This window comes from Typopeltis vanoorti, chromosome 8 (assembly GCF_054136105.1).
Source record: "Typopeltis vanoorti isolate ZY-2024b chromosome 8, IOZ_Tvanoo_1.0, whole genome shotgun sequence".
Classification (NCBI taxonomy): Eukaryota; Metazoa; Arthropoda; class Arachnida; order Uropygi; family Thelyphonidae; genus Typopeltis; species Typopeltis vanoorti.
Window position 1 is genome coordinate 1,108,628 of NC_143556.1, and position 14,097 is coordinate 1,122,724.

Genomic DNA, 14,097 nt, shown 5'->3' on the forward strand with positions numbered 1-14,097 from the left:
ATGAACTTATTTTTTCACTAGAGGTCATGCCAGTAGAATAACCGGTGATCAAATCATTGTTTCTTTAGCTTACTGTGTGAAATGTAACTCAGCTTCCATTGTATATTTGTATATACCCCAGATGATGATCTTAATATGAAGGTCAAAATGTCGGGAAATGAAAATAGTTATTTATAACACGGTTGTGAAGTCCATAAGACTATTCAAACCTGCAGCAGTTAGTTGGAGAGTGGGTACATTACCCACTCAGCCAACCAGGAAGCAGTTGAAGTACTGACTTACTATACTTACTAGTCCCATTCCATTCCATCCAACTTGGTTCTATGGAATAGCATTCAAAGTATTCTCCTGAGACTACAACCTCCAGCTTTTCAAAAGAATAGGTTTTTGCAGCCTCTTGTGTGTAGGAATTGGATTTAAAAAAAAAAAAAAAAAAAATATGTATAAAGTTACAGTGTGGTTGATGAAACTTCAATCTATTTGTGTCACATATGGACATTAAATATTATTTAACCTAATTTTGCAAATACAAATGATGTGAATGAAATGAGAACTGAAGCAACTCAATTTAAACAAAGATCCTAATTTACCAAAGTTATTCCATCCACCAGTGACATCAGTCATAGTTTGAATTCTTTTGCCAATAAAAATTACCTTGAAACCAAAACCAAACAAGCAATTTATAATTACTAATATCTAAAATTTAGTGATGCAAAAATGCGTACATACAAAAATACATACAACACATAAAAATACTATGTAAAACTTACTTAAAAATCATACCTTGATAGCTTGATTTTTAGTACCAAGAGGAGCAGTTTTCATCAGAACTTTGAGTGCTTCTGTATGTTTTGCTATAAAAATGTTAAGCAAAGTTTTCCAGTAATAACAATAGGATAATAATAAAAACCAGTAACTAATCTTTCAATGGCTCACTTAAATGTCAAACCTATATAATAACTGGAGGAGGTCTCCAGTAAGGAACACAGAGCTGACCAGCACTTCCACAGCTGAAAGTCCACTTCCCACCTTCTAATGATGTGCTCCATTATTAAGCGTCCTTTGTGATAATGAATGCACCAGGATGGGCTGGTAATTTTGAACTCAGATGACCAAACTGTATTCTGTATTGGCTTCAATCATGCAATATGATACAGTGTAACTAAATGTAACAGCTGGTGCATGACCCAATTAAATACACTGTCGCTTTATTATTATTACTATTATATTATGATTATTATTACATATTTCCATGGAATTCCAGCACAAACTGTGGGAGGCCACCTTATGCTACTAATTCAGAAGTCAGACTAAATGTGGTCTTTGAATGACTGTCTCAGATTTTTGACAAATGAAGGCAGCCATACTCATATCTATCTATCTATCCCAATGGCTTTAACAGGCCTTTAAGCCCACAACCTTCCAAGCATGCTTGGATTTCGTAACCGAAATACGAGAATAGAATGGTCACTCCCATGCCTCAAGGTATTCTTGGCTGTATCCCTGTGTGTTCACGGGGCCGATTTGCCTGCTTGCGGGATGAAAAACACCAGATAAACTGGCAGAAAAACCCCTACTGCCCGCGCCCAAGATCTGCTAACTTGGCTATGGCTGAGGAAGATTCTTCAGCTCCTCACGTCTCCAACGGGAATCGAACCTAGGACACTCCTTCCCCAGGCATATGGTTGCGAAGCACAAAGCCACTAGGCTAACCGCACGGACAGCCATACTCATATGGCTGCATTAATTCTGAAGGATATCACTCTGAGATGACATTTAGCCTCACTTCTCTGAATTAACTTTGTTTTTATCTAGCCCTAGCGGCACTGACATTAGTTCCTTTTCAGTCACAATCTGAACTGATTCTACGACAATCCAATTGAGTGCTGTTTACACAATTTATGCAAGAAGCAATCAGCATCTGATATTATTTTCTATGCTATCCTTTGCACTCTCTCCTCTGTATTTGCATCACCTCAAAAACAATAGTCCAGATAATGTCATGTCATATCAAAGCATTGTAAAAAGACAAAATGACTTTCTTATTCTCATATAACAGTGTTTCAGCAATGCAGTTATCCTCTGCGACGTATTTGCAGTTTTTGCAATATGACCTCTGAATTTCAACTTATCTACTAAAACTCCAAGATACCTAGCCTAGTCAGATTCTTCTAGCATAATCCTACCAGTATAATATGCCACTGGATATCCCATTATACTAAAGTGCATAATTTTTCATTATTATAAGGTTGGTCGATTGGTAGAACCTCTGCTACTAATGGCCCGCAAAAAGTTAAGCAAGTTTGAGCACAGTTAGTAGTCGGAACGGAATTAATCATTCCATGTTGTTGCCACATCTCACCCTCGATGAGTCTTTGGATTCCCTAGAGATGTCACATAATAATAATAATAATAATTTTATATTTGCCAATATTGAACTAACAGCCATTTTCACTTGCCCTCAATTCCAACCTATTCAAATCATTCTGCATATCATTTGCAGTTCTGATTACCTTACCTATCTTTATGTCACCGCATAGCTATTGTCAAATTCTTAACAATATCATTTATATAAAGACAGAACAATGCTAGACCAAGGATTCATGTCTGGGATACACCTTATCTTAACCACTAATCCTATCTTATCACTGATCACCTTAACCACCTCCCCCACACACAACTTTTTCACATTTGTTAGTCAACCATCCTCTTATTCAAACTTCTCCAACTTACACCACAGACTTTCATGCTGAATCCTGTCAAAAGCTTTTGTAAAATCTAATAAAATAATCATGGTGTAACCATTTTCCCTTGTCTAACAAAAACAAGACATTTAAAATATAAGTTGTTCAACCAATGCTCTTCATTGCAAAGTATAAATTCTCTGTCAACTTTTTTTTTTTTTTTTTGTGATCTCTCATCAACTTTTTCGAAATCTTCACCACCATGATAGAGATACCGAACTGACAGATTGATAGACAATCCTTGCACACCCTTGTGCAATAGGATTATCATACATTCTTTCCATTACTGTGGAATTTTCCCTGTTTGAGGGTAAAATTATATAGTATGGTCAGAAGAACAGCCAATTCAGCTAAACACTATTTTAGCATCCATGGTGATATCGAATCAGCCCAAATGCTGAAATCCTGCTAAATTATTGTCTGGGTTATGTCAGTACACAAATACCAGAAGTATAAGGAACAAACTGAGTTGTATGACAGTGAACATATTGTGGCCATAGATTATCAACATTAGTGAGACCTGGCTTTCAGAAGATGTACTAACTGGTATTGAGTGTAAAGAGTACATTATTTTTAAGAAGGATAGGCAAGATAAGAGAAAGGGTGGATGATGCTAATAGTATCAAATAATTTGAATCCAGTTAGGACAGATTGCATTATTTTCCTATATTATCAATTTTATAAGACAAAAACAGTAAAATTAATAAACATTAATAAACAGCAATCTTTCAGATTGCTGTTTATCACTTCTTCAACTAGAAGAACTGCTAAGTATATAAAAAATTCTGTGCACTTCAGAAATAAAATTTCCGATCTGCATCTAGACGATTCGGAGATTATGATTAGTCTAGATGTTGTTTCGCTATTTACGAATGTTCTGTTGGCAGACGGCATAGAATTACTACACCAAAAATTTCCTCCAAACATTGTCAAATTGTTTGAATTTGTAATAAAGTCCAGTTATTTATCCTTCAAAAACCAGTTATACCAACAAATCGAAGAGACAGCAAGGTAATCTAATATCTCTTGCTATTGCCAACTACTTCATGGAGCATTTCGAACAGCATATTTTTGACGACATTACACCCAAACCTAACATTTGGTTCAGATATGTGGATGACATTTTTGCCATATGGAAGGGCATCTCAGAAGAACTACAACAGTTTCTCTCAAAAATTAATGCACTTTGTCGAAGGATCCAGTTCACCTTCGAAGTAGAAGTAAATAAGCAGTTAGCCTTTCTCGAGCTCTTGATTCTTTGCCAACCAGATGGTTATCTACAATTCACAGTCTATAAGCCAATACATCCATGCTGAATCACATCACCATCCCAGTCAAAAGGCAGGTACTATAAAAACACCAGTTCATAGAGTCCACTCCTTTTGTTCTTCAGAAGAACTTTTACAAAAAGAATTACAGTATACTAATTCCTCCTTCATATCCAATGGCTGTAAGAAGTCCTTCATAAAAAGAGCTTTAAGTAGTTGTGCTCCAGCATCCTCTTCAAGTATAGGAGAACCTACACGTATATACCTATCCCCTATGTACAAAGGTTAGTGAACGCATAGCTAAGGTGCTAAAACCACTAAATATCTGTCTGGCTTTTCAACCCGTCAGAAAAATATCCACATTCCTAATGTCTCCAAAGGACAAGCCCCCACATCTCAGCTATCCAGGTGTCTACCAGATTCCCTGCTCATGTGGGTTATCATATTTCAGACAAATAGGAAGATCTGCTCAGGTCCGGTTAGAAGAACACCAGTCATATATCCAGTACCTTGAACCAGAACAGTCTGGAATTGCAGAACATGCCATCAACACCAGACATAGAGTTAAGTAGAACAAGACAAAAGTCATTCACAAAAGTCAGTTCCTAATGGAACGGCTATACAAAGAAACATGAAACATTATTTCACTCTCCTAACCTAAACAGATCCGATGGTCTACGTCTTTCCCCCTTGTGGAAGATAGTACTTTATAAAAGCAGCAAATCTTTCCTAACATAATTGTATACAGATATATATATTTAATTATAAAAAAATAAAATAAAAAAATATTTTTTTTTAAATTATTATAATTGAATAATTATTTAATAATTAAATAATTAAATTTAAATAATTAAATAATTAAATTTAAATAATTAAAAGAATTAAATAATTTAAAAATAATTTTTAAAAAATAATAATTAAATTTAACCTTAGCTACTTAGGTGGCACTTTGTGAATATAACAGTTATTGTTTAAGTAGCCTTGTACCTGTAATGATAATGCCTGCGATACTCAGGTAAAAATTCTATGAATAAAGAATAATTGATGTTAGTTAATTCCGTTATTATAATAGTTAGTAAAAGTGAGCTTAAATTTTGAGCTCACTCAGCACCTAGTGGCTGTGATTGGTTATTGTGTCAACCAATCCAATTGAACGTTGTCACTGTCATGAGTTGAGAGATTACTATATTCGACAGCTTTATTACAAACAGGCTGTTATATATGTTTTCTGGAACTGAAAATCTGAAAGTGGATGTTAGGAAAAAAATGCTAATTGTTTTTTTCTTTTGCTTGTACAGTATAGAATCTGTTGAGGTTGCAAAGTTTTTTAACAGTATAGGGACATTTTTATTCTAGTCTTCGGAAACAACATATAGTAAAAAATATCTATTCCTGAATAAAAATGAATATTCTGTGTATTATAAGATGTTCTTGATCTACAACAAAATACCAGCATGCGTGAGATTGGTAAAACAGAAGAACTGCTGATACTAAAATAAAAAATAAAAAAAAAAAAACTAATGAATTTAGGATTCCCAAAAGTGTGGATAATTCCGATAGTGATCAGATGTTATATATACCGAGTCTCAGTAAACAAAATAAAATTCTTGGAAAACGGAGCGAAATATACAGAAACTAGAGAAATATACATAATGTGCAACAAAGTTTACGAGATGATCTGCTGCTCCATCAAACCATATTTATTCCTGCAATACTCTCTCTCATAAGTGTTTTTTTTTTTTTTATGCCATCATAAATTCACTTATTCATGTTTAGAATTTATAGGATCATGCTATTCACTCTACCCAGCAACTTATAGGACATACATATCACAAATGATAATTATTAATTATTTTTTACCATTTAATGAAAGTGTTTCTACTCACACATTACTTCCTATTCTCACATCGTATTACTATTATTATTATGGGCAACTCCAAGGAGTCGACAGACTCATCAAGGGAGGACCTAACATCATGTCAAGAACAACTATTCGACATTCACACAGTATCTATCATACCTCGCCTTGAACTCATTCAGTCATGGCACCCACAACAGACTCTGCCAGCTTATTCCACTCATTCACCACTCTCCAAGTATGAAACCTAGCTCTAACACCCTTGCTAACCCCATTCTTGTCCAGCTTCCATGTATGGTCCCTAGTCCTCCCACCACCAATTCTATTCTCAAAAATAACTTCTTACAGTAATTTGTAATTTCCCTTCCACCTATCAACCAATTTCTGCAACCCATAAATCTTCAACCTGTTCTCATAAGGTTCATTCCATAGACCTGCTATCATCTTAGTCACTCGTCTCTGGATCCTCTCCACCTCCTCTCCATCAAGAAGAAACCCTGGCACCCATATCTGGGCACAGTAGTCTAGATGGGGTCTTATCAAGGTTCGATACAGAGGAACAATAACTTGTTTGTCTCTGCTTGTTAAAGTATTTGTCAGCAACTAAGTGATTTGATGAGCTGATTTAGCCACTTTTGCGATGTGCCCCCTAAACTTCAACTCCTTATCCACCAACACTCCCAAATTCCTGGCCTCATCAATCTCCTGGAGTATGGTTCCACTAATGTGATATACTGCTGCTATTCTTTTCACCCCAAAATGCATAACTTTGCACTTTGCCACATTAAATTGACATCCATTTTCCTTAGCCCAGTCCTCCAAACTATCCAAATCATCTTGCAAAATTTTGACATCCTGTGCACTCACCATTGCTCTACCCAACTTTTGCATCATCAGTAAACAAGTGAACACTTCCTCTCGGATCCTTTCCTATATCGTTAATGAACAAACTGAAAAGTAGTGGTCCAAGAATAGAACCCTGCGGCACACCACTAGTCACAGGTCGTCTTTTGGACTCTACTCCTGAATAAACCATTCTCTGATATCTCTCCACCAACCAATATATTATCCATCTCACCAACCCTATATCCATCCACATATACTGCAGTTTACTGATTAGAATTCCATATGGTATCCTGTCAAAGGGCTTAGCAAGGTTCAGTAGAATCACTGTAAACCCATTACCCTTATCCAGTTCAGCCGTCACTGTGTTATAAAACGTAAGCAAGTGACTGAGGCATGATCTACCCTTCACAAAACCATGTTGTCCCCCATACAGTATCCCATTTTCATCTATCCAATCCTGTATTTTTCTGTTGACTAATTTCTCCAAGACCTTGAAAACGATTCCTGATATGCTAATCGGTCGGTAATTTACAACAGCAGTCTTGGAACTTCCTTTATCTGGTGGAACTATTTTCGCTCTTTCCATCCCCTCGAGACTAACCCAGACCCAGGACTCAAATTAAACAAAATGGTCAAGGGGCACTGACAATTCTTTAGCCGCTTCACGTACGACACGAGCTGGTATACCATGCAATCCCACAGATGTATTGACGTTTTGTAATAGACTACTCACCTCCACTTCATTCACCACAATTCTTGTATAATCTATTGGTTCATTCATTCCTGCAATGTCACCACCTGGATGATATGCTCTTGCAAAGTGCTCGTCAGTAATTCAACTATATCAACTGATTTGGTTACCTTCCTACCATCGGCATTCTTTAAAATCATTTTGTCATGTACATTTTTTCTTTTACTTGCAACATATTGAAAAAACTGTTTGGGATTCTATCTAGCCTGCATGGCTAATGTTCTTTCATAATCCGTTTTTGCTTTTCTTACCACACTCGTTACCTTTCTGGCCTGCGCTTTATATCGTTCATGTGCCTGCCGGTCACCTTTCTCCTTAAATCCTCTCCATAGTTGTTTCTTTTTTTGCAGCTCAATCTTAATGGTGTTATTCATCCATTTAACCCCTACTTGATTTATTATTCGGACGCTAGGTATACAGTCAGCCATTGCCTCATGAAAACACTTCTTAACTGCCTCCCATGCACTATCTACTTCTAGCCCTTGCAGTTGTACATGCCATGGCACTGAACCAATCAAACTCCTAAGCTTGTCATACTTACCAGCCTGATAATTCCACCTGTACCCTGTCTTAATTGGAAATTCCAGACCTTTGGCTACCTCCCAAGTCAAGAACCTATGATCACTCTCACCAATTGGTGGCAACATGGTCATATTCGTTATAGCCAAATTCTCAGATTCAATTACTAGGTCAAGCACTCTCTGACCCCTAGTATTTTCCATTACATGCTGTCGCAGATTATATATTTTATTTTTTTCATTTTAGTTCAGATATCAGTCAACATAGTGATTTCAGGCCGGGAGATGAAAATCATCTTCATAGGCCTTCAAGAAGAAATGTTATCCACCAGAACAATAAAACCTGCAAACGTATATGGAAATAAAATTTATTTTATGCATGTGAACATCCCAATTCTCTGTATGTATCTGTGAAAAAGTAAAAGTTCTTGAAAGTAGTATCTGTTCAACCTTAGTACTATTTCATGAATGAAAGAGCAATAAAGTTTTAAGAATACATGATACTCATAACTGTGCATAAATATTTAAGAAACCAATAACTCTGATAGTTCTTTTGCCAGAATATGCAGTTTTCATTAAAGGAAGCAGTTCAGCATTGTTAGGTATGCCTACTGAAAATTGTTCTATATATTACAAGCAACAGTATATCCTTATTGATAAAGAACATATGAAAATAAGGGCTTGTGAATTTAGGTGAAGTCCCTTTTGAATGGAGAAAGAGAAATGATAACCCAATCACCCATATACAGCATCAAGAAGTAACGGGGGGGGGGGGGATTCAAAACTAATTTTAACATAAGTTAAAATGAATAAAGTCTGATGTTAATGGAAGTCTGCAAAAACATTTTGATGCTTGTTATTCACTTATAATCTACACTGTGGATTATAAGTGAATAACAACTGTTTGGTAAAGACAAGTCTTTTATTCATATACACTGAAAAGAAGCCAACAGACAAAATGAGGAATAGATGTGTATGCACATCTGTTACTCATTTCAGAATTTAGTGCAAATCAGTGCTGTCTATGTTTATCAAACTTAATTTCTATGATACTGTGAGTAAGAAATTAGAGAAAAGAAATAGTTTTGACGTATATTTGGATTTGAATTAGGCATATGACAGGCACAACCAACTTATTTAGAAACTATGGAAATGCAACATCAAAACATGACGCCCTAAAGTGGACAGGACAGTTAAGGAACAGACCACTTTAATTGGCATTAAAGACACCTAGTGTGAGGAACAAACAGCCATTACACCCACCTTAATAAAATGTAGACGTTCTTTCACTGTGATGACTGCAACAATCCTATGGGGCATACTTTCCACAAGTGTATGATAATAATCAACAAGAATTTTGGACTATTTTCCTGGACGCATGTCATAAGGTCCTGGACTGTTGTGACAAACCATGGACAACGACTAGTGGGACCACTGGTCATTGGCCATGGTTCCATGAAGGGAGCTCAGTACCTTGATATTCTGAGTATTAAAGTGCTGCCTACACTGTGGAGTTTTTATGGAATGGATCCATGTTATTATCAAGATGATAATGCCCCATGCCACAAAGCTGCAGCTGTTATGGAATTGCATGAAGAGATGGGAGTTAAACGACTGCCCTGGCCCTGAGCAGAGTCCTGACCTTAACCCCATCGAACACTTGTGGGATGAATGGAGTGGCGATTGAGGTCCAGAGCAGCACATTCTCGATCTGTCACTGAACTCAGTATTGCATTGATGGATGAATGGGAACAAATTGTTATTATTATTGTTCCGGGAAACTCCAAGGAGTCGACAGACTCATCGAGGGAGGCCCTAACATCATATCAAGAACAACTATTCAACATTCCCACAGTATCTATCATACCTTGCCTTGAACTCATTCACGGTCATAGCACCCACAACAGACTCTGGAAGCTTATTCCACTCATTTACCACTCTCCAAGTAAAGAACCTAGCTCTAACACCCTTGTCAACCACACTCTTGCCCAGCTTCCATGCATGGCCCCTAGTCCTCCCACCACCAGTCAAATTCCAACTGATGTCTGCTGAAATGAGGAACAGATGTGTATACACATCTGTTACTCATTTCAGAATTTAGTGCAAATCAGTGCTGTCTATGTTTATCAAACTTAATTTCTATGATAGTGTTAGTAAGAAATTAGAGAAAGGAAATAGTTTTGATGTATATTTGGATTTGAGTTAGGCATATGACAGACACAACCAACTTATTTAGAAACTAAGGAAATGCAGCATTAAAACATAAAGCACTAAAGTGGACAGGACAGTTAAAGAAAAGACCACTTTAACTGGCATTAAATAGTTATGCCACACACAATGGCCAATAATGTGGGTCAGTATTAAGGCCTTTGTTATGATTACTGATTAATTCAGTGATTATGGAAATAAAAACTTATCAAAATTTGCAGATGACACCGAACTGAAATCAACAGTTAATAATGAACAGTAAGGGCTGTCACTTCAGGGAGACTCTTTTTGTTGGATATTTTGATAGTCTGAAAAATGGCAATTAACATTTAGCAAATTAAAACAGTCCTTTAGAGTGGATGGCAAAAATACAAGAGTAATAAACTCAAAAGGAAAGGTAAACTCAAACTACTGGAATAAGATCTTAAAACAGTAAAGCAATCCATTGTGAAATTTTCTAAAGAATGCATTATAGAGTTCATAATGGCTGGAAATAAATTTGGATATCACAGCTTATTGGTAACATTTTAGCACTATCTCATATATTCTGTTTAAATTACTGGGAATTTTAAAAGTGTGTTATGCTCGCTTCATTTTCGGAAATAAAATAATTCCAAACGTGAATACTTCTTTAGTACTGCACTTTTGCTGATCAAAATATTGCTGAAATGCATTTATTGCTTCTATTATATGATTAATTTGATCATCCCGCTGCTTAACTTCTTTCTTCTTTCTTAAACAATCATATTATTTGATTCTTTTTTTTTTTTTCCTAGCTTTACAACTCTTTATAAGTTTTAGCTTTCAAAAACATCTCCTAAATTTATTTCTTCATTTTTTACCCAGATCTCTCAAAAAATCAGTACTGGAAGATTTTTCAGCTGTTTATTATGAGTATTTCTCCAATGATTTAGGTATCTTAATACTGTTCACCAAATGTAAATTTCTATTTATAATCTGTTTTGCTTGGTAAAGTCTGCATTTAACATACTGCCCACAAACACAGCACCAATGTGCAATATATTTTATAACTTCTTCTTTTCAGTCATTTTGTGTCCACATCCTCCAGTTCCTTCCACCTTTCTCTGTTTTGTCAATGGCTGACCAACTCTTCCCAACAAAATTTGACAATTCATCGCTCCACCTTCATTTAAGATGTCTTCGGCCTTGTTTCCCTTCTTTTGAAATCCAGTTCATTAGTATGGTGGTCCATCATTCATCTTCTCTTCTGGATAGATGACTCGCCCATTTTCATTTTAGTCACTTGTGGTGAAGAATAATGTCAGTGATATGAGTCTGGCTTCATATCTTTTATTTAATGCGATGCCTAGCATCAACCTCTCCATTTTTCTTCGAGTTGTTGCTAAATTTATTTGCCCGTGCTTTTGCTAGAGACCAAGTTTCACAACCATATGTGATGACTGGAAGTATATACTGGTTAAATGTCTTCCTTTTTAAACAGAGTGGGATTTCATTGTTTCGAAAAATGCTTTTCAATTTTCTGAATGCACTCCAGGTAAGTTGAACTCTATTTATTTCTTTTTGGAGTCCACAGTTTAGATCAATGAGATGAACTATGTATGTATATGAAGAAACTCTTTCCAAGAAATTGTTTTCTATTATTGTTTTTTTTTGGTGTTACAAAATGATTAAACATGATTTTAATTTTTTCTGTTTATTTTTAGACCAACTTTGCTGCTTTCATGATATAGGTCTTCTATCATTATATTAAGGCCTTCTGGACTGTTTACAAAAATTATATCATCTGCATATCTTAGGTGTGTTAAATTTCTGTTATTAATTTTTATACCAAGGTTTGTCCAGCTTATGTTATTAAATATTCCTTGAAGGACTGCTGTAAAGATTTTGGGTGATAGAGAATCACCCTGTCGGACACCTTTTTCAATTGATATTTCATTGCTACTCGTATAAAGTTGGATTGTTGCTGTTGCAGCGTAGTATATTTCCTGGAGGCGGCCCATATATTCTCCAAGAACTCTGTGATTCTGGAGTGCTTTGATTTTTGCATTATTTTGATGGAATCAAATGTTTTTTCATAATCAACACAGGCTAAACAGAGAGGCAATTGGTTTTCTCCTGCTTTTTCTATTATTTGTTTTACTGCATAAATAGGATCAAGTGTGTTAAAGTCTTCATGGAACCCTGCTTGTTCTGCTGAATTGGTTAATTTGAGTCTAGAAGAGGGGTTAACCTGTTTGTTATTACTTTTCTGGGAATTTTGTACAGATTAGAGAGAATATTGGTCTATACTTCTTTACTTATTCATCTCCTTTTTTAAATAACAGTATCGAAGTAGTGTTTTTCCAGTTTTCTGCTATTTTCCCATCTTCTAGCATAGATTTAGTAAGTTTGTGACATGGTTAATTATGCTGTTTCCATCCCAATTAATTAATCCTATGTGAATTAGGTCTTTATCAGGGCATTCTCTATTTTTTGTTTCTTTTATTTCATATATATTTTAAAACTTACTGTTCTAAAATATATATGTTGTAATATATGAAACATATTTTCTTAGTTTATTACCACAAAAACAATACTTTATGATTTCTTTACATTCATATTACACATATTTTCATCATATATTTCCTCACAGTTGTGTTGCCTAAACTTTTTTTTTTTTTTTTTTTAACTGATCATTACCAGAGATCCTTATTCCTACAATGTAACGTTTACACACGAGTATACTTTACATTTTGCAACATTATATTATAATGAAACTCCACTCATCAGCCTACTGAAACAAACTACTCAAATCACACTGAGTAACATGACATCAGAATTTTCTGCTATTCCCTTTCACAATGTTGCATCATCTGTAAACAATTACATATTTTCCTTCTAACCTAGAGACTATATCAATATATTAATTAAATAAAAATATCAGAACAAAACCGTAGTATACGGCTTTCTCCTTTGCTACAATTCCCCCATACACAATTCGTTAAATCTATTAACGAGCCATCATGATAGCTTTCTTTCATGAAGTAAGTTATTATGTCTTTTTATTTATTAATAATAATTTAATAAAGGTTTGAAGGTGAAGAGCAAATACTATCTCCCACCACAAAAAAAAAGGATATTGATTCATCAAATTGGCAATTTCCAACTCATCTAGTGCTGTGGGTGGTGACTGTAACTCACTGCCATCTTCTTCTGTATATGTGTCTTCGTTGTACTGATCGACATCAATTGTTCTGAACGCAACAGAAGACGTCTGCTTTGCCATTCCTAAAATAAATTTGCCTAACGATTCGATAACACACAACTTTGTAATGGCTTTAAAAAAAAAAAAAATGGCAATCCTCTAAAACATTACATAACAAAACACCCACATAACCACGACATAATAATTTGCCACCTCCTCGGAAGAGATTTCCCGTTAGAGCCAAAAACATTCAAAACTGTTGAAAATAAAATGTAAAATAAAATAAAAAAAAAAATTAAAACCAAAGGAAGAAAATAATAATTATCACTATTGTAAGTAACAATTTTAGAAACGAATGATGCTTCTACCAGAGTAGAAATTTAATAATAGTAATAACGATTTTCGACTTTGAACGGGAGCCTACAAAAGGATTGTTTTCAGATTGATAAAGAAGGTTATGATTAACTTTTGACTGTGCCCAGCAGCTAGGTTCTCGTTCCTGCACCTTGTTAGTACCCATTAGGGAAAGACCAGGGAAACGCAAGTGTGCTTAAAATGCGCCAAAATCCCTGCCCTAAAGGATCCCACCTGGGGCCAGGCCTAAAAATCATATCATTTAATATGGAAGATTTCTCCAGTGTCAAGCAAAATCTCATTGCAAATATTTGCAGAGATAATGACTGTGATGTGCTCTGCCTGCAAGAAACTCACAGAGGAGAAGGTGCTACAAGACCGTAT

At 35.4% G+C, this 14,097-nt stretch overlaps 1 protein-coding gene across 1 annotated transcript in view; it reads right to left on the minus strand.

The window, feature by feature from the left end:
• LOC150103673 (actin-related protein 2/3 complex subunit 5-like) overlaps positions 1 to 13,573 on the minus strand; it is a 63,895-nt gene extending 50,322 nt beyond the window's left edge. The window contains exons 1-2 of the mRNA XM_090397038.1: positions 13,294 to 13,573; positions 784 to 855 (exon numbers count right to left, since the gene is read on the minus strand). Of these exons, the coding sequence (XP_090253164.1) occupies positions 784 to 855; positions 13,294 to 13,440 (219 nt within the window). The 5' untranslated portion in view covers positions 13,441 to 13,573. The remainder of the gene's footprint in view (positions 1 to 783; positions 856 to 13,293) is intronic.
• Positions 13,574 to 14,097: the final 524 nt, after the last annotated feature.